Raw genomic sequence first — 25,938 nt, 5'->3', positions numbered from 1 at the left:
GATTCATCGTTAGTGTAAAACCCAGTTGAACGACGTTTTTTTGGTTTTCTAAATTTAGAAACTACCAGACTAGTGCAATGGTTTGACTGATCTTTCAATGTTTACTCGCTTTTGTTTTTGGAAGAAATGTGAGGTTTTCTGTAACCTTGGTGGATATAATGTGCAGAGTATATTTTTTCACTAGTTCTGATTTCATTTTCATATTGTTCCACAAAATTATCGATACTTACAACTCGCTTTCCTTTTAAATAAATTTGTTTCAAATCCCAAAAATGCTGCTCAATGATTTCTTGAGTTAAGTTATCCCGAGAAATATTTCTTAATTCGGAAGAAATGACATTTTTAAACCAAGAGGAATACCGAAAGTAGAGTTGATCATTTGGGCATTGATGATGAGACGAATGCCGGGATAAGTCTCCCAGAATTAGCTGCGAAGTTGTACTAATTCGACTTAAAACAATTCGAATGAGTTGGGAACAAAAGGTTTTGTCCATATAAACATTTTTGTGCTTTAGCTTTGAATTGCAATGGTTAAGGTGATACGAAAAGTTATTAGAATCTAAAAAAGCGACAAGTCGGTTATGGTAGCGTACGTAAAATGGAGATTTCAATTCTTGTTTTTGATCCTCACGCATGCTGGTATGAAAATGGTCAGTCAGGTCGTTTACATCGGTTTCTTCAATTTCATTTGTTACTTTTGATTTAGTTTCGTAAGGTTTACGCCTTGATGCAGTCTGTTAAAATGATAGTCCACTTGAAAAGACGTTCGTTCGCAATTGGTTACCCAATGGCAGCAATGGCGAGTGGTTAGCGCGTTGGGCTCACAGTCAAAAGCCTGCATGTTCGACTCCAGCCACCCGCACTTGCTGTTGTTTCTCTAGGCAAGAAACTTTACGATAATTGCCTCTACCCAGTGATCGATTTCGAGTAATGGGTAGTACCAAATTTAAGTCATAAGTAAAGTAGACAACCGGAAACAGACATTGCCGTCGGCTGCAGCGTGGGTCAGGTGTACGTCGGAAGGCGTAGGCTACACCGATGCATAGCGCTCAAGTCCACTTTCCTGCAATGCAGGATAAAGATAAACAAACAAACAAACAAATAATGCTTTCCATTATTTCGTCCAGTTCACGCAGGGTTGTACATGCAAATAACAACGAAATCCAATGCATTGCAGTCAATCTGTGTTGTTTATGTTGGTAATGTTTTTTTGCCATAACTTTAGTTGCACGCATGGCATGACTTAAACAATTGTGAACGAACGTTTTTTCTAAGTCGTACGTTATTGCCTCGCCTGTAACTACTCTCCAGCATCTGTTGTAATAATCTAACCTTGTTTCATTGCACATAGCACTTAATACAGCATTCCACATAGCCATGGAACCGTCAATCATCATCAATGCCGGTTTTTTTACTTTCCCGCAAATTTTTACAATGTCCATTAAAAATTTTCTCAGAAAACTCCGTATACTCTCAGAATTATGAGTTGTTGCGATGTTTGTTGCCACCGGGAGCGCTGGACCCCCGGTGTATGGGCTTCTCACTAAAAGCGAATAAATTTAAAAGTCTTTTTCACCTTCTTTTTTTCTGACTATTCTTCCAGATGCGTCGAAATAAACTACATCATTGGGGCATAAATCCCGATAAAGTTTCACTTGTGCATTTGAATACATTGTAACGCCTGGTGGATGTGTAGTTATTTGTCTTATAAAGGTTCGATTTTTCTTTTCAAACTCGTATCTCAGGCGATTGATGTTATACATCCAATTTTTTGAGTATCTATTGCAAAGCTTACCTTCACTTTTTATATTTCTCAAAACAGACGAGGCAGGAGCAAAGTTATACGCTCCGTAAAATAGTTCATCTTCAGTTAAGTCATCTACCAACTTTCGGCCAACTTCGCTAGGATGTTTACATTGTAATTGCTCCATAAGTAATTTACGTTGTTCTCCTGCGACCGGCCTTCGTTTAACGCAATGCGATTCATGGCTACGCTTCCCCTTCACACTTACGACTATTTCAACTTTATCAACGTACGAAAATATACGAATGGTCCCCTTTACTGAGCATTCACAACAACGCGAGTGCTTGCAATACATGTTAGCATGGCCATTGTAAAATTTTGTATCGCCGCTACTTAGAGACTCAACTGCTGCTGGTTCTACCAAATAATGATTTCTGAAACAAAAAACACATCTGTCATAAATTTTTCTAACTTTTTTGCATATAATATCGCGATATAAACCAGATGAAAATCTATGCGCAGTGCGACTGGAAGTCATTTCTTTCCATTCATCTAACGTGAGGAATAACGGCTTACTATCTATGTTAACCAATTCACAACGTCGTTCACGCTTTTGCGATACTGGCTCTTTAAAATCCCCTTACTCCTTCAATGTTTCATCAGAAATCCAAGGTTTCTGATTTTGGGAGCATCCAAAAATGCTACCTTCATTATCATTTACTCCGTTTGGGTCATTATTTTTGTTTTTTACATCAATAAATATTTTTTGGCGATCAACTTTTAGGCCTACATCATCTTCTTCTTTGTCATCAGGTTTTAGATTATCTGTTTCATTTAAGGTTTCATCAACTGTGACTTTTACATCAATAATTTTTTTTTTATTATTATTAACTTTTGCTTTTAGATCATCAATTTCGATTATTTTGTCAGTTTCGGTTTTTAGGTGATTAGTTTCGGTCTTTACCAAATTGTTGTCGCAGTTAGATAGAAGTAAGTTTGATTTATTATTATCAGACAATTGTAAATCATCAGAATTAGTTGGAGAGGCAGATTTACTAACGTTACAAAGCAAATCAGATTTCTGCTGGAAAACTGGAGGTAAGACATTTAAATGTTGAATGGGTTTGTTGCTTACACCAACAAGTTTATGACAAAACACGGAATTTGAAGAATGCAACACTATCTGTTCACCTTCGCATACAAGATGACTATTAGCACAATTCCATTGTTTTTCTGTTATAGCTAATGCCGGACTATTTGGTGAGAATATGCAGCGAGGGTGAAACCATTTCAAGCAAGTTCCACAGCACACATATAGGGATCCGTCATTAGGCTTGTTACATATGCAGTAGAGAAGATTGTCTTCATGATTTTGTAAAGAAATGTCACTTCGATAGGCAACAGAAACAGTTGTTTCGTTTTGATCTGGGTTATTCTGTTGACCAACATCGCAAAACTTTTGCGCACCTAGCGTTGAGGAGATATGTTGAGATGTCACGCCTTTCGCTATATTTTTTTGTTTAGAAGAAACATATAGTAGTTTTACCGATTCCCTAAAGAAGAATCACGATGCCATCTAGATTTAATTGTTCTCACTTCAGAGCGAAAAAAGGAAGCAGGCCAATGATTTTCCTTTAGCATTGCTGCGACACATGAACCAGGAAGGTAGTCATCGCGAGGGAAGTCGTCCATATGCTTGCTGATGGAATTTGCTAATTCAATATCTAACTGAGAGGGCATAGTTTGTGATATCGAAGCGGAATTTGTTTTAAAATGTTCTATTAAGTTTTTATTTTTTCGACAAAACGTCAACAAATATTTCTCTCGTTTAGAAGCAGCACACTTTGCACGAAAACTCGAAGACGTTAAAAACTCTACACGGTTTGATTTGTTTCTCAGGGAATGCAAATTATTTTTCGCTAAATACCTACCAATTTCATTTTGTCGTTTGACTTACTAAGTCATCAGAAGCACCTCCAAAGTTCATTGTCAACATTTTGCTGTTACGTTTCGGGAAGGTGCTCTCTTGGCAAACTTCATCAAAATGAAATAACGTTTCAAGTGGAGAAAACCGATTTTGCGAAACAAAGCTTCGAGTAGGATTACAACTGGCACCACGCGTCCCTGTAGCAGACCTCACACCAGGACCGGCACCACTCATGTTTTTAGCAGACCTCACAACAACAGGACCAGCACCACTCGTACGTGTGTCAGACTTCAAAATAGCACCAGAATAGGTACCACTCGTACCGGAAGCTGACATCACAGCACCAGGACCGACATCACTCGTCTTGGTAACTGACCTCACAACAACAGGACCGGCACCACTCGAGCTTGTATTAGACTTCATAGCACCAGAGCAGGCACCACTCGTACCGGAAACAGACATCAAAGCACAAGAACAGGCACCACTCGACCCTGTACCAGTACTCACAGCAACAGGACAGGCACCACTCGAGCCTGTATTAGACTTCATAGCACCAGAACAGGCACCACTCGTACCGGAGGCAGACATCACAGGACCAGAACAGGCACCACTCGACCCTGTACCAGACCTCACAACAACAGGACCGGCACTACTCGTCCTTTTAGCAGACCTCACAACAACAGGACCAGCACCACTCGTACATGTGTCAGATTTCATAGCACCAGAACAGGCACCACTCGTCCCGTTATAGACGTTATAGACGCCTAATTGAAGGCGTCTATAAACGTTAAAATCTCTATTTATTTTTAAATACGTAAGACATTTCCCCCATCTTTAAACCATTCTGCTCGCGTTTCCTTCGTCTGCCCCACCACGAGCTTGCCATCCCTGGAAAGGAAATTTAATTCTGAACACGATTCAAAAATAAAATTCCAAAAAATTATTCGAGAAAATATTTTTATAGACGCCTAATTGAAGGCGTCTATAAACGTTAAAATTTCTATTTATTTTTAAATACGTAAGAATTTTTTTCCATTTTTAAACCATTCTGCTCGCGTTTCCTTCGTCTGCCCCACCACGAAATTGCCACCCCTGGAAAGGAAATTAAGTCTAAACACGATTCAAAAATAAAATTCCGAAAAATATTTCGGGAAAATATTTTTATAGGCGCCTAATTGAAGGCGTCTATAAACGTTAAAATCTCTATTTATTTTTAAATACGTAAGACATTTACCCCATTTTTAAACCATTCTACTCGCGTTTCCTTCGTCTGCCCCACTACGAGCTTGCCATCCCTGGAAAGCAAATTTAATTCTAAACACGATTCAAAAATAAAATTCCGAAAAATATTTCGGGAAAATATTTTTATAGACGCCTAATTGAAGGCGTCTATAAACGTTAAATTCTCTATTTATTTTTAAATACGTAAGACATTTCCCCCATTTTTAAACCATTCTGCTCGCGTTTCCTTCGTCTGCCCCACCACGAGCTTGCCATCCCTGGAAAGGAAATTTAATTCTGAACACGATTCAAAAATAAAATTCCGAAAAATATTTCGGGAAAATATTTTTATAGACGCCTAATTGAAGGCGTCTATAAACGTTAAAATCTCTATTTATTTTTAAATACATAGGACATTTTCCCCATTTTTAAACCATTCTGCTCGCGTTTCCTTCGTCTGCCCCACCACGAGCTTGCCACCCCTGGAAAGCAAATTTAATTCTGAACACGATTCAAAAATAAAATTCCGAAAAATATTTCGGGAAAATATTTTTATAGGCACCTAATTGAAGGCGTCTATAAACGTTAAAATCTCTATTTATTTTTAAATACGTAAGACATTTCCCCCATTTTTAAACCATTCTGCTCGCGTTTCCTTCGTCTGCCCCACCACGAGCTTGCCACCCCTGGAAAGGAAATTTAATTTTGAACACGATTCAAAAATAAAATTCCGAAAAATATTTCGGGAAAATATTTTTATAGACGCTTAATTGAAGGCGTGTATATACGTTAAAATCTCTATTTATTTTTAAATACGTAAGACATTTCCCCCATTTTTAAACCATTCTGCTCGCGTTTCCTTCGTTTGCCCCACCACGAGCTTGCCATCCCTGGAAAGCAAATTTAATTCTGAACACGATTCAAAAATAAAATTTCGAAAAATATTTCGGGAAAATATTTTTATAGACGCCTAATTGAAGGCGTCTATAAACGTTAAAATCTCTATTTATTTTTAAATACATAAGACATTTTCCCCATTTTTAAACCATTCTGCTCGCGTTTCCTTCGTCTGCCCCACCACGAGCTTGCCACCCCTGGAAAGGAAATTTAATTCTGAACACGATTCAAAAATAAAATTCCGAAAAATATTTCGGGAAAATATTTTTATAGGCACCTAATTGAAGGCGTCTATAAACGTTAAAATCTCTATTTATTTTTAAATACGTAAGACATTTACCCCATTTTTAAACCATTCTGCTCGCGTTTCCTTCGTCTGCCCCACCACGAGCTTGCCACCCCTGGAAAGGAAATTTAATTTTGAACACGATTCAAAAATAAAATTCCGAAAAATATTTCGGGAAAATATTTTTATAGACGCTTAATTGAAGGCGTGTATATACGTTAAAATCTCTATTTATTTTTAAATACGTAAGACATTTCCCCCATTTTTAAACCATTCTGCTCGCGTTTCCTTCGTCTGCCCCACCACGAGCTTGCCATCCCTGGAAAGCAAATTTAATTCTGAACACGATTCAAAAATAAAATTCCGAAAAATATTTCGGGAAAATATTTTTATAGGCACCTAATTGAAGGCGTCTATAAACGTTAAAATCTCTATTTATTTTTAAATACGTAAGACATTTCCCCCATTTTTAAACCATTCTGCTCGCGTTTCCTTCGTCTGCCCCACCACGAGCTTGCCACCTCTGGAAAGGAAATTTAATTCTGAACACGATTCAAAAATAAAATTCCGAAAAATATTTCGGGAAAGTATTTTTATAGTCGTTTTTGTGATACTTACTTTTCTTGCCATATCACATGTCGCAGTCTTAATAGATACGATTTTATGTCTAACTTTTCGCAATTGCAGTTGCTTTATTTTTGACAAGTTGAGTTTTTTATTTAAATTTCTGTGTTCACTGTTCATTTGGCTATGGAAAAAATATAACATTTGTTTTGATGTGGTAAGGAGAAGTGATTTTATCAGCTTCCGAATGTTGCTGCTTTCATCGCATTGTTAACCGCGCAATTTTTTACGGATCATTTTTTTAGGCGGATCACGCAAAATTATTCTGCCAGAATGACGGTGGTGTTGATATGACTACAATCAAATTTTCTTCTTGGTTCTTCTAGAATTAGCTTTTCTCCAGGCCTTAATTATTTTTATGAGTCCATTTTTTGATTTGGGCCTGAAGAGAGAAATTTTTGCTGCTTACTTTGAAAAGCGCGGGAACTTTTTTCAACTATCTTTGGAACTTTTTTTAACTTTCAACTTTCTTTTTTCAACTTTCAACTTTTTTACGACTTTCGAAATATAGTTGCTTGAATGAACACAATATTATGCATCGATCGGTTAATAAGAGATCTAGCCTACAATCTACATAGGCCTGAAGCCATCAACATTAGTAGGCTACGGTAACACGATAGTAGAAAATTTTTATAATGATTTTTAAATGAGTTTGGTGGGATTTTTCTGATTTCCAATGTGATTGAGTTCCAAATTTCCACACCTTTATATTTGAAGCTATGTTGAAGTTTTGAAGATGCGCATTGAGGAACATAAAATTTATCTTTGTCAATTGCATTTCTGGTATTGCAAAAATGAACATTTTTTGCCTTTTTAAAGTACCGTAATTAGAAAAAGTGCATGGCAGAGAATTATTTTCATATTTATGCATTACCGGTAATTTTGCAGTTTCGAGTTTGAACAATACAAATCTCTTAGCCTATTTTAAAAACATCTAGTTCAGGGGTGGGTGCAAGTATAGAATCCGCCACCCTAGTCAACATGACGTCACAAAACGGACGCAACTACTACATAAGGGGTGAAAAAAAGGATGCTGAAAAGCGGCGGAATGAAGGTGATAAAGCGGAATGGATATGGATTTTTTGACAATTTTACTGTGTTTTTACAATAAAAACATTAAACCAACGTCGAGTGTTGAATATAACTACCTAGAATGACATAAAATTTACCAAATTGCATCAATTCAGCTAAAAATTTACCCAATTAAACTTTAAAAATAAAAATATGAAACGTTTGCAACTAATTGTGTTGTAGCTATCTAATTTCAGCTCGCATTTTAATTTTTACAATAAAAGTACCAATCTAACGCAACTGCAAAGAGTATGTCTTGCTTTATGCACCTGGAAAGTTTCAGGTTTATATCTTATCTACAAAACGGGCAATCGTCGTTCAAACGTAGCCACTCAGCGACACTTTTTTCCAATGCATTGTAAAGGCGAATCGATCCTTATTCAGTATAAGCCACCCCCTGTTTGCTGTGATCCGTAAATAGTGCTTCCACTAAACTTGCTGTAGTTTTCTCGTTTCTGCTCGGATTTTAACAATTTTGCCATCGTTGGAAAGCACGATCATATATCTACACGAATCAATTAAACAGTAGCACAAAATAGGTACTAGCTTTATATTGTGATAACTTAAACTTCACCAATTTGTAACGATTCTCAGCAATTTAATTTTTGCAATAAAATCATTAAATCTTTGCAAACTAAAAGAATATGTCTTGCTTTATGCACATGAAAACTTTCAGGTTTATATCTTATCCACAAAACTGGCAATCGTTGTTCAAACGTAGCCGCTCGGCGACACTTTTTTCCAATGCATTGTAAAGGCAAATCGATCCTTATTCAGTATACGCCACCCCCTGTTTGCAGTGATCGGTAAATAGTGCTTCCACTAAACTTGCGGTAGTTTTCTTGTTTCTGCTCAGATTTTAACAATTTTGCCATCGTTGGAAAGCACAATCATACATCTACCCGAATCAATTGGCTACAAATCTAAAACAAGTACTATCTTTATCTTGTAATAACTTAAACTTCACCAACTTGTAACGATTCTCAGCAATTTAATTTTTACAATAAAATCATTAATATTTCACAAATTGAAAGAGTATGTCTTGCTTTATGCACCTGAAACGTTTCAGGTTTATATCTCATCTACCAAACGAGCAATCGTCGTTCAAACTTAACCGCCCAGCAAAGCTTTTTTTCAATGCATTGTAAAGGCGAATCGATCCTTATTCAGTATACGCCACCCCCTGTTTGCAGTGATCGGTAAATAGTGCTTCCACTAAACTTGCTGTAGTTTTCTCGTTTCTGCTCGAATTTTAACAATTTTACCACCGTTGGAAAGTACAATTATATATCTACATGAATCAATTAAACACAAGCACAAAGTAAGTACTAACTTTATCTTGTAATAACTTAAACTTCACCAACTTGTACCGATTCTCAGCAATTTAATTTTTACAATAAAATCATTAATATTTTGCAAATTGAAAAAGCATGTCTTGCTTTATGCATCTGAAAAGTTTCAGATTGATATCTCATCTACCAAACGAGCAATCGTCGTTCAAACCTAACCGCTCAGCGAAGCTTTTTTCCAATGCATTGTAAAGGCGAATCGATCCTTATTCAGTAGCCTATACGCCACCCCCTGTTTGCAGTGATCGGTAAATAGTACTTCCACTAAACTTGCTGTAGTTTTCTCGTTTCTGCTCGGATTTTAACAATTTTGCCATCGTTGGAAAGCACGATCATACATCTACACGAATCAATTGGCTACAAATCCAGAACGAGTACTATCTTTACATTGTATTAACTTAAACCTTACCAACTTGCACCAATTCTCAGCAATTTAATTATTACAATAAAATCATTAATATTCTGCAAATGGAAAGAGTATGTCTTGCTTTATTTACCTGAAAAGTTTCAGGTTTATATCTCATCTACCAAACGAGCAATCGTCGTTCAAACTTAACCGCCCAGCGAAGCTTTTTTTCAATGCATTGTAAAGGCGAATCGATCCTTATTCAGTATACGCCACCCCCTGTTTGCAGTGATCGGTAAATAGTGCTTCCAATAAACTTGCTGTAGTTTTCTCGTTTCTGCTCGGATTTTAACAATTTTGCCATCGTTGGAAAGGAAGATCATACATCTACACGAATCAACTGGCTACAAATCCAGAACAAATACTATATTTATCTTGTAATAACTTAAACTTCACCAACTTGTAACGATTCTCAGCAATTTAATTTTTACAATAAAATCATTAATATTTTGCAAATGGAAAGAGTATGTCTTGCTTTATGCACCTGAAAAGTTTCAGATTTATATCTCATCTACCAAACGAGCAATTGTCGTTCAAACTTAACCGCCCAGCGAAGCTTTTTTTCAATGCATTGTAAAGGCGAATCAATCCTTATTCAGTATACGCCACCCCCTGTTTGCTGTAATCGGTAAATAGTGCTTCCACTAAACTTGCGGTAGTTTTCTCGTTTCTGCTCGGATTTTAACAATTTTGCCATCGTTGGAAAGGAAGATCATACATCTAAACGAATCAATTGGCTACGAATCCAGAACAAGTACTAACTTTATCTTGTAATAACTTAAACTTCACCAATTTGTACCGATTCTCAGCAATTTAATTTTTACAATAAAATCATTAAACCTTAGCAAATTGAAAGGGTAGGCTATGTCTTGCTTCATGCAACTGAAAAGTTCAGGTTTATGTCTTATCTATAAAGCGAGCAATCGTCCTTCGTATTTGGACAACACTGATACATCTCACATCTAGGAAAAGAGCAAGATGCTAGCCGTTTTTGTCATTCGTCCAGTTCAAAGAACACGCAACACAATTTAAATCCTTTGAATTGGGATTGTTTGGAGAGTAGCTCATAGCCTTCCTACCAGTTCTGTAGCCAAGGGGGGGGGGGGGGGGTTGGGGGTTACAACCCCCCTTTAGCACGCGTGTGACGTCACGATATTGAAAATGATGCTTTCAGTCTTTACGTCTCTAAAGCAAAGTTTGCCTAATTTTAAACGAAACTGCATTAAAAGAGCGAGTTTTGCCAATACCAAACATTCAAATATCTCAACCAGGAATACGCAACAAGAAAAAATAGCGACTTAGCTCTATTACCAAAAAATGTTACGTTTGAACGACGATTGCCAGTTTTGTAGATAAGATATAAACTTGAAACTTTTCATGTGAATAAAGTAAGACATACTCTTTCAATTTGCAAAAGTTTAATAATTTTGTTGTATAAAGTAAATTGCTGAGAATCGGTACAAGTTGGTGAAGTTTAAGTTATCACAAGAAAAAGATGGTACTTGTTTTGGATTTGTAGCCAATTGATTCGTGTACATCAGGGGTGCACAACCTTTTTGCTATTGCCGGCCGCATTCCGATTAATTCTATAAAGCACAGCCGCCAGTGAGTTTTAATGATTTTTTTTTTCAATTTGCGTTATCTAAGAGAAGAATTTATTCGTTAATATTTAATAAACTCATCATACTTAGGCTATACCTAATAGTACCATGAAATATCAAACATTTTGAAATGAATTCATTCAATAAAAGTCTGCGACATTGCAACTCCCTTGATTTTGCATACGAGCACCGGTTAAGACACCAGTCTCAGTTAGCCTGATTTGTTCGGTACTCGTTTTTGTAGGTAGGCTACTTCATTCGTGAAAAGGCAGACTCACACTTTTCTTCAAATTTTCGACACAGATTTTCCTCGACTCGCCTTCCAATTTTGCATAATGGTGTGACATATGACGACAAAAATGCTGTTTTGCATTATTTCCTTTAACAGTTTTAACCACTTGACTGCATATTAGACACATCATAGTATGCGCTGCCGTCTCCATCATGAAATAACCCAACTCCCATTTGGAATTGAATACCCTTTTCTCCTCTGCTAGTGTTCTTTTTCTTTTTAAGGACATAATGCAATGTAGGCAGTGCCGGTCTTAGGGTATTTCGGGCCCTGTGCGGAATATGCTTTGCGGGCCCTAATGACAATGATCCAATTCAGTAGCGTAGCTAGGTATTTGAAAGGGGAGGGGGTTTTGACGGCGTGTTCGCCGAAGGCGACACCCAGCGTCTGGACTGGAATGCCTCAGAAATTTTTGAAAAATTACTTTGAATTTAGTGCATTCTGAGAGCATGTTCAACAAAAATTTGGGTATGAATATTACTGTAAAATGGTGCTTGCCTCACCCTCAGCACTTGCCTCACCCTAAAGCCGCAACTATGACTTCAAGGAATGGGCTACCGGTAGGCTACTTGCTTGTGAATCGAATTGAATTTTTTTCCATTGGAAATGACAAAAATTACTGCATTTTTTGAGTAGCCTAAATTGCGGGGCCCCCTAATTTTCGGGCACTGTGCGATCGCACGATTTGCACACCCCAAAGACCGGCACTGAATGTAGGCTACCGTTACAATGAAATTAGGTTGAGGAAAAAGTTTTGTCTCAAAACGATTTTAACAATATAGCCTAGCCTACAAAAACTTATGATGAGAATGTTTTTCAAGTTTTAAAATTTGAAATATTATATATAATTACAAGCTACAAGGGTATCCAGTGGTTCTAGATATCCCTGTATAATATTTAAAATACATTTCATTTTTATTAATGAAATAATTTTTTTATTTCAAAAACAGGGCACGGCCGCCAACACATGCTTATTAAATTACGTGTTAACGGCCGCATAATTATTTATCGACGGCCGCAGGTTGAACACCGTTGGTGTAGATGTATGCTCTTGCTTTCCAACGATGGCAAAATTGTTAAAATTCGAGCAGAAACGAGAAAACTACCGCACGTTCAGTGGAAGCACTATTTACCGATCACTGCAAACAGGGGGTGGCGTATACTGAATAAGGATCGATTCGCTTTTACAATGCATTAAAAAAGCTTCGCTGGGCGGTTAAGTTTGAACGACGATTGCTCGTTTGGTAGATGAGATATCAATCTGAAACTTTTCATGTGAATAAAGTAAGACATACTCTTTCCATTTGCAAAAGTTTAATAATTTTATTGTATAAAGTAAATTGCTGAGAATCGGTACAAGTTGGTGAAGTTTAAGTTATCACAAGAAAAAGATGGTACTTGTTTTGGATTTGTAGCCAATTGATTCGTGTAGATGTATGATCGTGCTTTCCAACGATGGCAAAATTGTTAAAATCCGAGCAGAAACGAGAAAACTACAGCAAGTTTATTGGAAGCACTATTTACCGATCACTGCAAACAGGGGGTGGCGTATACTGAATAAGGATCGATTCGCCTTTACAATGCATTGAAAAAAAGCTTCGCTGGGCGGTTAAGTTTGAACGACGATTGCTCGTTTGGTAGATGAGATATAAATCTGAAACTTTTCAGGTGCATAAAGCAAGACATACTCTTTCCATTTGCAAAATATTAATGACTTTATTGTAAAAATTAAACTGCTGAGAATCGGTACAAGTTGGTGAAGTTTAAGTTATCACAAGATAAAATTAGTACGTACTTTGTGCTTGTGTTTAATTGATTCGGGTAGATATATAATTGTACTTTCCAACGATGGCAAAATTGTTAAAATCCGAGCAGAAATGAGAAAACTACAGCAAGTTTAGTGGAAGCACTATTTACCGATCACTGCAAACAGGGGGTGGCGTATACTGAATAAGGATCGATTCGCCTTTACAATGCATTGAAAAAAAGCTTCGCTGGGCGGTTAAGTTTGAACAACGATTGCTCGTTTGGTAGATGAGATATGAACCTGAAACTTTTCAGGTGCATAAAGCAAGACATACTCTTTCCATTTGCAAAATATTAATGATTTTATTGTAAAAATTAAATTGCTGAGAATTGGTACAAGTTGGTGAAGTTTAAGTTATTACAAGATAAAGATAGTACTTGTTTTGGATTTGTAGCCAATTGATTCGTGTAGATGTATGATTGTGCTTTCCAACGATGGCAAAATTGTTCAAATCCGAGCAGAAACAAGAAAACTACAGCAAGTTTAGTGGAAGCACTATTTACCGATCACTGCAAACAGGGGGTGGCGTATACTGAATAGCCTAAGGATCGATTTGCCTTTACAATGCATTGGAAAAAAGTGTCGCCGAGCGGCTACGTTTGAACGACGATTGCCAGTTTTGTGGATAAGATATAAACCTGAAAGTTTTCATGTGCATAAAGCAAGACATATTCTTTTAGTTTGCAAAATATTAATGATTTTATTGTAAAAATTAAATTGCTGAGAATCGTTACAAGTTGGTGAAGTTTAAGTTATCACAAGATAAAGCTAGTACCTATTTTGTGCTACTGTTTAATTGATTCGTGTGGATGTATGATCGTGCTTTCCAACGATGGCAAAATTGTTAAAATCCGAGCAGAAACGAGAAAACTACAGCAAGTTTAGTGGAAGCACTATTTACCGATCACAGCAAACAGGGGGTGGCTTATACTGAATAAGGATCGATTCGCCTTTACAATGCATTGGAAAAAAGTGTCGCTGAGCGGCTACGTTTGAACGACGATTGCCCGTTTTGTAGATAAGATATAAACCTGAAACTTTCCAGGTGCATAAAGCAAGACATACTCTTTGCAGTTGCGTTAGATTGGTACTTTTATTGTAAAAATTAAAATGCGAGCTGAAATTAGATAGCTACAACACATTTAGTTGCAAACGTTTCATATTTTTATTTTTAAAGTTTAATTGGGTAAATTTTTAGCTGAATTGATGCAATTTGGTAAATTTTATGTCATTCTAGGTAGTTATATTCAACACTTGGTTTATTCAACACTTGGTTTGGTTTAATGTTTTTATTGTAAAAACACAGTAAAATTGTCAAAAAATCCATATCCATTCCGCTTTATCACCTTCATTCCGTCGCTTTTCAGCATCCTTTTTTTCACCCCTTATGTAGTAGTTGCGTCCGTTTTGTGACGTCATGTTGACAAGGGTGGCGGATTCTATACTTGCACCCAGGGGTGTGCAACGTGCGGCCCGCGGGCCAAATGCGGCCCGCAAAGAAAAATTGTGCGGCCCGCAAAACGTGTTTATAATTTAGTTTAGTCTGGTACGTGTGAACAATTCATTGTGGAGTGGATTATTGTAGATTTCGATACTTCTGTTAACCATTTTAGAAATCTCCAACCTGCCACCGCTAATCCAGTGTATTTAATTATTAATTGGAACGTAAAAATGTATGGTCACATAAAAGGCATTATGAACAAATTACGACTTTCGAAAGTTCACACACAGACAGGAAATCCTTTCCACTTTCCAACTTTAAGAGACTATGGAATGCATCCTGAGAAGAAAACTGAATTTGCAGACTAACTTGAAAAATTGTTGCATGAATTTTTGGTTCGTTTCAAGGACTTGAAATCTCATGAACATTTGTTTGGTATCCTATCTTCTTCGCCATTCAACACAGACATTGACAAAGCACCAGCTGATATCCAACTTGAACTGATTGATCTTCAAGAGAAAATGAATTTGAAAGCAACGTATTTAGAAATGAATCTTGGGCGACTTTTACCGAAAACATCTCAACCAAAATGACTTTCCTCATTTGAAAAAATCCATGGGTTCAAGAATGGCTCTTTTTGGCTCAACGTATTTGTGCGAACAATTTTATTCTAAAATTGGTGTCATGAAATCTCCCTATCGATCGGTGCTGACAGACGAACACTTGGAAAATGGACTTCGAATTGCGAGCACTTCCATTAAAGTAAATTTGGAAAAAGCCGTCGGAAAAAGAAGCCAGCTGCAAACTTCTCACTGAACTCGTTTAAAGACGGTGTGACAATAACTTTGAATAGCAGTTTTCTTCAGAAATTTATTCGTCTTAACTTATTATTTCTGCAAGGAGATAACCCTTAATAATTCCATAAAGATACCATGAATAACAAAAAACCTCTTTTTTGTGCCTGCAACTACTAGAAGTCATATATTGAATAAATGTTCGGCCCGCGGTTTCACCCATTTATTTATATCTGGCCCTCCTATAATAAAGATTGCACACCCTTGATTTAGTTGTTTAAAATATAGAGTCACGTGATCCGACCATCTACCTCCCGCAACGATTTTTATTGCTTTGTTTTGGAATGCTTGGAGTTTGTCGACATATGTCTTATTTTTGTTTGTTTTTTTCATATCTTTATCCTGCATTGCGGAAAAGCGGACTTGAGCGCTATGCATCGGTGTACGCCTTCCGACGTACACCAAGTGGAACCCCATATTGTTATTGCGTAGGCTATTGTAGGCTATATGGGGATGCACATTGCACAAGCGAGTGATATAATTGAAGTCTGGTTTTCGGAGGAATAAAAGATTTCAGTTTAGACAGAAGCCGACTGACCGAGCAAGTTTCGATTTTAGATTATAGATGTGAGGTTTAAACGAAAGTTGATTGTCAATAGTTACTCCAAGATATTTAGCATGGTCAACTATTTCTAATTTATCATCGTTGTAGAGAACATGCATTTTATCAAGATTGCTGTAGTGTTTTTTTTTGGCGGAATTACTAATAAATTTGATTTAGAAGCATTGATAGTTAATTTGTTGGCATTTATCCAGCTATTAATTTCAATAATCCTATTAATTTCAATGATTTTATGGAGGTAATTCTGGACAATAACTTAGTGCAGTGTGTATTAAGCCCAACAAGAGAAGAAGCAACTTTGGATCTGCTGTTCACCTCTAATCCAGAGCTTATTACCAACGTCGATGTTTTGGAACCCTTAGCTAACTCGGACCATAACATGGTCTTGGCAGAAGTTGCGCTGTTAAGCATCCGCAGCAATAAAAGCTCTAGATTGCGTCGGAATTTTAGGAGGGCAGACTGGGTTCTGTTTCAAGATCTTGTGAATGCTGCTAACTGGGAAAATGTTTTTTCCACCGTAGACGTCAATTCAATCTGGGAAAATTTTGTTTCAACCCTGGATTGTATCTTGGAAGTTACAGTCCCATCAACAACACAAATAACTACGACATCTCCTTTGTGGGAAACTCAAAAGGTCCGTAATGCTCGAAAACAACGCAATAAAGCCGAAAGACAGTTTCTCGCAAATAAGACTACTGAAAACAGGAGAATGCGAAATATTGCGGCAAAAAACCTTAAATCAGAAGTTCGGTATGCCATCAAAAACTTTGAATGCAGACTAGTTGAAACTACTGATGCCAAACCGTTCTGGCACTATGTGCGTTCCAAGCAAAAATCAAAAGTTTCCATTGGTCCTTTGGTCAAGAACAGCGATTGTGATTTAACAAACAATGCAACTGAGTGTGCACAAGCCCTGAGTAACTTTTACTCCACTGTCTTTACCTATGAGGATACCAACCACATATTATTACCTTTTGCTCCTCCAAAAACCAAAGAAGAACTAGTCAGTGTCACCTTCACGACTGAGCTAGTATCGAGGAACCTGACCAAGACAAAAAATTTTGCCTCAACTGGGCCTGATGGTATTCCATACATTGCACTTAAAGCTGGTGATTTTACTCTTTTATGTCAGTTGTGTCGACTTTTTCAGCTGTGTCTCGATTATGGTGACACTCCAGCGCAGGGGAAGATTGCCCATGTAACCCCAATCTTTAAAAAGGGAAACCGAAGAACTCCTGCAAACTATCGTCCAGTGAGCCTTACAAGTTGTGTCTGTAAGTTAATGGAGTCATGCCTAAGAGAAGTCATCTGGCACTTCTGGGATGAGCATGACCTTATTAAATCATCCCAATTTGGATTTATCCCACAATCCTCATGCACAACCCAACTTCTTGAATTTCTGGAAGACATCATATCTATTGTTGATAAAGGTCAATGCGTTGATGTTGTCTATTTGGACTTTTCTAAAGCCTTCAATTCGGTTCCACACGAAAGACTAATGAGGAAACTGTCGGCTTTGGGTATAAAAGGCAATGTTTATTCGTGGATACGTTCCTTCCTTTCTGGTAGGAGTGAAGTCGTTGTGGTGGATGGAGAGAAAAGTGATCCGAAACCCATGATATCCGGTGTGCCTCAGGGAAGTTGCCTTGGGCCTCTGCTGTTTATTGCCTATGTCAATGACGCTGATGACTGCATTAGTCACAGCACCTTGTTGAAATACGCGGATGACATGAAAATCTACACAGAATTGAGCAGGGATGATCCCGATCTTGCCTCATCGCTGCTACAAACGGACTTGAAATTGTTAATGGACTGGTCTGAATCCTGGCAACTACAGTTTAATGTTGACAAGTGCTCCACTCTGCACTTTGGTCATGGCAACTTAGAGCATCAGTATGTTCTGGGTGACATGCCAATTGCCCCTAAAAAGAGTGAAAAAGACTTGGGTGTCATGATAACGACTGATCTTAAAACATCTACCCATGTCTCGTATGCAGTTAAAAAGGCGGAGATGGTCCTGGGTGTTTTAAAACGAACACTGGTCAGCAGGGACAAGCATGTCTTTTTAAGATTATATAAACAGTTGATCAGGCCCCACTTGGAATTTGCAGTGGCGGCTTGGAATCCCCATTCTGTTCGGGACATTGATTTGCTAGAGAGGGTGCAACAACGAGCAACAAAATGCATTCATGGACTGAAAAACCTAACCTATGCACAAAGACTGTTTGAACTTGACCTTCTCTCGTTGGAAAAATGGAGATTAATTTTTGATTTGACAGAAGTTTTTAAATTAGTATATACACAATGTTCGGTATCACCATCTTCCAAATATTTCCTTTTTAACTCTAATTCAACCAGAGGCCATAATTTTAAATTGCATAAACAGTTTGCTCAACTGAACTGCCGTAAATTTTCCTTTGCCAATAGAGTAGTCGATACTTGGAATAATTTACCATATGCTGTAGTCAATAGTATGTCTATTGCGATATTTAAGCGACGTGTCGAAAACTATTTATGAATGTGTCTTATCTTTTTTGTTCCTTGTGATTTTTGTTTTCTCTTCAAAAATTTCTTATTTTTATTTATTTATGTTTTCTTATCAATTGTTATTTGCGAGTATGTTAATGTTTTTCTCTGTAGTACCATGTGTACTGGACCAGAATACATTATTATTATTAATTAGATCCGAATTGAGCTTGTCTTCTAACAGAGTTAAGTTTTCACCCGTTTATGGCAAACAGTATCGAAAGCCTTTTTTAGATCCAAGAAAGATAGCCCTGTAAAATCGTTGGTTTTCATTTGATCGTAAAAAGTGCTGATGATATCGAGAGCGGCATGTGTTGTAGAGCGATTAGCACGGAATCCATATTGCAAAGGAATGAGTACAGAATTTTTATCAATAAAACAGGAAATCCGTTTAAATATTAGCTTTTCGAATACTTTAGAGCAGGGGTTCCCAACCGGGGGTACTTGTACCCCTTGGGGGTACAAGATTAAACATCAAGGGGTACGAAGATCCTTGGGCCACAGAGCAGCTTTTCAAACAGATTTCACAGTACAAGTTTATTTTGGAATTGTAAATGATACGTATTATGCCATTACCGTCTTTGCTTTGAAAAAACAAATTTCTACAAATAATTGTTGTTATTTAGTAGGCTAAGAAGCCTCATCGTCTCATAACAATGTGTTTTTTACTTGCTACTGCTGAAAATGGAAACCTTGCTAATTTTCCTTGTCTTGATCAAATTGCAAATAACTCTTTGCTGCAAAATGTCAAAAATGAAATTATTTCCCATTTAAAGATGCTGGTTGATTTTTTCGATTGTTACTTTTTTGCTGGTGAATTGACTTATTTCCGGATTGGATTATAAATCTATTTCTTTTTTGATTTAACAAAAATGTCGGATGAGGATAATTTGAAGAACATCATCGAAATGAAAATCTGCCAAAAATTGAAACTGCTGTTTGACAAATCAAAGTTAGAAGATTTTTGGTGTGTTAGCTATGAATCTTTCCCAAATCTTGCTATGGAAGCCATGACTGTGTTAATTCTCTTCTCAACAACTTATCACTGTGAAAGTGGCTTTTCGACCATGATGTTTATCAAGAATAAGTATATACAGACATTGTCTGCAACTGGAAGATGGTTTCCGTGTTGTCTTGAGTAAAATCGAACCATTGTTTAAGCGAATTTTATCAATAAAGCAGGGTCATTTCATTATATTTCAGACAAAATTATGACTTTTTGGAACCATGCTATTTTTTTATTGGCTTATTTTATTCCTCTCACTATGCTGAGAAAAATGACACTAATTTTATGAAAATTGGGTCAGCGGTTTTCGAGATATCACGTCATTTATATGCTGTCACTAGGTGTCCTCGCGAATAGAAGAGCAACACGTTTATGACCATAACTCTAGACCCACTAGTCCAATCTTAAAATTTTTTGTGTTTAACCCCATGTTTTCACTGGTGGGCTTTCCAATAACATTGTGTAAAATGAGCTACTGGCAGTAGTTTTCATGATAGACTAATTTTGACTACATTTTATCTGCGGCAGATATGACAATGATCTGAATTTTTTTTTATATGAATTGGAAGAGGAAGGTTTGATGTGTGTTGTATATCATTTTCAACTAGTTACTCATTAATTAAGAGCATTTTGTAACTCAGCAATTAGGCTCGAACCTGATCAGTATTAGGGATCGATCTTAACTTTTTTTTTCACTAGCCCACCGGACTAGTTGCTCCCCGTTTTCACTAGCCCGCACGATTTTTCACTAGTCCGACCAGTTTACTGACTTTTCTATTGTCTGATGACGTATTAACAATAGCGATAACTACCCAGTTAACACTCAGCGTTAGACACTTTGTAGTAACATTGAATCAGCATTTGATCACGATATATCAACAAAAAAACGTTAATTTTGCTAACTGCTGCTTGCTGGGATGCTGGCTTCGTGCTGGCGACCTGCAGGGTTGCCAACCTGTCTTCACCAAAAAAAACCAGACCTAGTCACAAAAAAAGCCCAAAAAAAGCCAGCAAAAAACAGCTGAAAAAGCCAAGAAAAAAACAATTAGTATTCATTAAACATACACATATAAAAGTGCGCAACCAAATAGTGTCCCACCGAACTTTGACTTCAGCGACAACGCAGAAACATAGTTAATGAAATGACAAGCAACTAGAAAATTTTCTAGTTTCGGCTTCAAAACGAAATTCGGTCGGACACTACAACCAAATATAGAAATTACTGCTCGAATTGACGCAGACCGAATTTTTTTCCTAAAAAAAATCGCGAAAGAGAAAATTAAGCCAAAAAAAGCCAAAATTATGTTGGCTTTTTATTAATTTGACAAAAAATCGATGAAACATGAAAAAAAATTAGCCAAGCGAGTTGAAAAACAGTCAGATTCTCAAAATCTGGCTTCAAAAAAGCCAAATTGGCAACTCTGGCGACCTGGCGTGCTCACTACTATCCTACCACATGACGTGTCTAGCGAAAATGCAAGAAAAAAGTAGTCACGTGCTCAGTTGACCGACTTTGCAGCCTTTTTCGTGCAATTTCGCTTCTGGCAAGCAAATTTCTGCAGTATTTCAGAGTGAGAGTGACGTCGCCAATCGCCATCTTGTAAACCAAAACTTTTCACCGACGAATATTTTCACTAGCCAATCGGACTAGTACTGCAACATTTTTACTAGTCCGCGCAAATTTTCACTAGCCATTGGCTAGCGGACTACCGCTAAGATCGAACCCTGGAATATAGGCCTAGCAATTATTTCCCATGGGCAAAAAAAAGTTTTTTTGTTACATAGTGTAATTGTCCACATGGCTGTTTGCATTTATCGTTTGAAACCTTTTATCAGTTTAAGTGATATGATACTCTGTCAATTTTGTATCTGTTGATTATGTTTTACTTTGCTTAAAGTTATTGTTTTGAGAGGTGTGTACAGTGTACACCGGCACTTAAATTTTATGTAGAGTCATAAGTCTTTCGGTATAATATATTCTTTAATTTGCTTCCCTTATTGATTATATATAAAAACTAATCACTAATCACAGTAATCAGCCTATTAGCTTTCAACTAAACTTCTTCATTTTTTAGGCACTTGCTGTGTATTTGAAGTAAGTTTGATTTCTATTATTAATTTCAACATGGATGGCGGTTTACAAGAGAGTAACCCCAATTGGTTGTCTGCACATTATGATCCTGTTGCCCAAGTCTACACATTTTCATCTTGTCTTACATTAGCCGATTTAAATGGGGATGGAGACAATAAGCTTGTCATTGCAGATCTTGGAACAGGCTCTTACAACATGACTATAAAACTAATGAAAGGCACTTCTGTTGTGCAAGAAAACGCTTTGTTAGATTTACCTACTGGGGTTGCAAGTATATTTATGGATTTAACAGAACCAAGGACTCCTGGAATTGTCGTTGCATCTGGTCCTGCATTATTTGTTTATAAGAACATGCGTCCTTATTATAAGTATAATCTTCCTTTGCTTTCCATCAACAAAGAAGAAGCATTGCTATGGGACCAAGCCAGTAATGGGGAGATTAATACTACAATGCTTGCAGAAGGTTTAATCAATTTGAGAAAAGAGGTTCAAGCATCTTCTTTGACCACACGCACTTCTCTTTTTCTTCAACTTTCTACTGATAGCGAAGGTCACCAGTTTATTGAAGATTACAAAAACAAAGCATTAACACACGAGTCTGTGATAACTTGCTTGACAACCATAAAGAAGTCTGTTGCTGAAGAGGATGCAATTTCTGCCATTGTTGTTGGTACCGAGCATAAGAAGATTCATATCATTGACTGTGAAGCATTTACACCTTTGCAACAATTTCCTGTTCCAGGAGTGCCCGTTTTTATCAATGTTTCTGGGGTATTTGATGTAGACTTCCGCTTATTTGTTGCTTGTCGTGATGGTAAAGTTCACATTTTACGTAAAGATTCAGAATCTTCAAAAGTTTGTCTGGAGCTTAATTCCCAAATTGTCGGATTGGAGAGAATTAGCAAACTTCTTATGGTAGCCCTTATGGACAAAACCTTTTCTTGTTATTCTACCAAAGGGAAATTACTGTGGGTTATTGAGATGCCCTGTTCAATTTTGTGCACTGCGATTTTAGATCATAAATCAAAGGGTTTCAAAGCTGTTATGGTTGGTTTGCAGAGTAATGAAGTGCAAATATATAGGGACAAGAACTTAGTTGACACAATCAAACTGTATGACAGACCGCAAGCACTTTGTTTTGGTAAATATGGAAGAGAACAAAGCACTCTTGTTGCTGTCCTGGCGTCTGGAGCTTTACAAGTTTTAATCTTGAAAAGGACTGTTGAATATGCAAACCAGTCAAGCCACAGAGGCCCACCTGCCTCACAGCGGATTAAATTGGACATTCCAAAGAAAACTCAACTTTTTGTTGATCAAACTGTGAGGGAGAGAGAAAACAGCAAAGATATTTTCCAAAATTTTCAGCGTGATCTTCAACTCATGAGGTTGAATATTGCTAAAACTTATCTAAAAGGTCTTCAGTCCAGTATCACTCCAATATCCGATGATCCTCGTATGCCACTAAAGCTCTCTGCCACAATTCAGGGCATTGGACCATGTTTTCAAATGTTACTAATTATTGAAAACACTTCTTCTGCCAGCATTTCTGATGCAAAGTTGGCGACTGGTCTCATATTGCTATTTAATTATTCAGACTCTGTCTATACTATAAATCCTCAAGCATTGAACCTACCAGCATTAGTTCCAGAAATTCCATACAAATTTTCTGTTCACATCCAGTGCATTGCAACTGATGGTTTGTCACAAGATTCTGTTACAGCTGTTGTTATCAGACATGGGTCACTTAAACCTCTCATCATGGCTAATATTTCGATGCCTGCTTCAGAGGGGACTGTTGTTTAGATGCTTCACTGTTGTTTGATGAGTCATGTTGATGGTTATTATTAACAATTTTGTTTGAGGCTATTTTGTGACACATTATCCTCATTATGTTGTTAACATTAACTTGATAGCTATTCTTTCCATGGGTCTGCTACTATTCGGTGAGTCCGATTCGGTGAGTTCCTAACCTCTAACCCCTAACCCTAACTCTTAACCTGGCATCCCCTAAAACGGCAATGATAATTAGGCTACGGTACCCAATAATTAAAAAAAAAATTGAAAAATCCCCCGTTAAGGGATCGGACTCACCAAAACGAGCCATTCCGTCTTTCCATTACCCATTTCCATTACCAAATCATACTACATACACTTATGTAGTATGATTTCTGCAGTAGTTTGGCTAGAATTGATGTACCGTATATAGGGGTGTTCAATTTCAATTATTTGAATATTCGAAATTCAATTTATTTTCGATTTCCGAATTTCGATTTCGAATATCACAACTATTCACCACACTGCAAAATGTGATTTTATAGAAAGAAACGACATAAAAATTCACTAGAAAACACAAAAAAAAAACGATGAAAATTTGCGAAAAAAGAACACAAAATAACGTCTACAGCTCCAGGCCCACGTTGGTGTTTAAGAACACAAGCGACATGGTCACCCATCAGTCGGGATCTCAGCTTCGTGACGGTCAGGCCAGCTTTTCAAAACGATCGCTCCGCTGAAGCTGAGGTCGCTGGGATCCCAAACACTTCAAGTTCATTTTCACACTGAGCGATTCAACTGCCGCGGCGACATTTCACTGCAGAGATTTCGACTCGAAAGCGACATCGAGTATGTTTTCAAGCGCATAAAGCTAAACGCACACTCCGTCTACGTAGCAAATTATGTTGTTTTTGGGTGTATTCAACATCTGATGACATTGAATCGACATGAAATGGTAGATTTTTGCTATGTCCCAGGCAGCAAAATCAGTCATTTTTACATTGATTCAACGTCTGCAGACATTAAATCAATGTAAAAATGACAGATTTTGTTGTCTGTTGTTGGATTGTAGCATCGCAACTCGTTGTAGTGATTATTTATCGGGAAGCTGTTGCGGTTTGCATTCAAAAAGTGTTTTCCTGCTGCCGATCGCTAGTTCATCTATTGTTTTATGTATCAATACAGCATAAAAAGTTGCCTCCACACAGAAATATGCGTGGGGGCTTGGCCCCCACGCAGGCCCGTAGCTAGCCGGGGGCCAGGGGGGCCTCGCCCCCCTGAAAAAATTTTCGCGATCCCCCCTTGGCAAAATCTCAACATTCTCGAGCAACAGCTACAATTATAATGATTTTGCCCATTTAAATTTTTTCGGCCCCCCCCCCCTAAAAAAAAGTTGACCCCCCTTGCTCTGCGGTCTGGCTACGGCCCTGCCCCCACGGCTTAGGCGCCTATGGATTCGGTAAAAAATGGATAAAACTGCTACAAAGCTCAGCTTACACTTTCTGCTATTGCACAACCTAGTATCTTCATTCTTGAGAGAAATTTGGCATTAAAAATGCCAACCTGGCATCCCTGGTGCAGGACTGGCCGTTGGACCCGCGAGAGCGTGTGATAGTCACGTGATCGACAATGCGCATGCGTCAAAGTATTTTTTCGCTTGCAAAATGTGACAAGACAGATTTCGCGCCACTCGAGTTACTTTCAACTGCGTTCAGCCGAAAGAGCGGCTATAATTTCGAATATGTCCGATACGAAAAACGAATTTCGAATATCACCTTAATCGAAATCGAATAGAAAATCGAAATTGAACACCCCTAATCGTATATATAATTGTTGTTTTTATGTATTTTGTATATGTTAGTGCCGATGGCTTAGTATAATGAGAACCTTATCTTCTCATCCCCCGATGCTTGGATTCAAGTATGAGACTCACCTTTATATTTATGTATACTATAGCCTACTGAAGCCAGTAATTAATAAACTCTAAAATTTGTTTGGTTTAAACTTCTTTTTTTTATCTTGCACAGCTCATGATATGGAATAATTGGGTGTATTTAGATGGAATAATTGGGTGTATAAAGGTTCAGAACAATTATTAGCTCTTGCTTTTTGTAGTTAAATAATGTTAAAGTTCAGCTAATATTTCATTTTTGTGAGCCGTATAATATTCTATATGTACGCCTTACTTATTAGTGAAATGTACTAGTGTATTACAATTTTTATATCCATTGGTCATTGAAATTTTTATATTATTGGTGAATGGGAAGATCTTGAAAAAAATTCAGATTTAACTTTAGCCCTGATTTAAGAATACAACAGGATATTCTTAGGGGTCCACGTCTTTTAGGCGCAGACTGTTGGGCGCCGGTCAAATAGGCGCAGTGGCGCACACACTGTGACGTCTGGATATTTAGGAGCGGAGCACTGTGGCACCCGTTCATTTAGGTGCTATTGCTAGT

At 37.4% G+C, this 25,938-nt stretch overlaps 1 protein-coding gene across 1 annotated transcript; it reads left to right on the top strand.

Annotated features, from left to right (window-relative positions):
- Positions 1–21,739: 21,739 nt before the first annotated feature.
- LOC145788438 (BBSome complex member BBS1-like) lies at positions 21,740–23,509 on the top strand. The gene has a single exon (XM_082600205.1). The coding sequence runs from the start codon at positions 21,740–21,742 to the stop codon at positions 23,507–23,509; it is 1,770 nt and encodes a 589-aa protein (XP_082456331.1).
- The last annotated feature ends 2,429 nt before the right edge of the window (positions 23,510–25,938 follow it).

Source organism: Aplidium turbinatum, chromosome 2, assembly GCF_918807975.1.
Source record: "Aplidium turbinatum chromosome 2, kaAplTurb1.1, whole genome shotgun sequence".
NCBI lineage: Eukaryota > Metazoa > Chordata > Ascidiacea > Aplousobranchia > Polyclinidae > Aplidium > Aplidium turbinatum.
The sequence above is the reverse complement of the archived record's forward strand: the minus strand, read 5'-3'. Positions and strand labels throughout refer to the sequence as shown.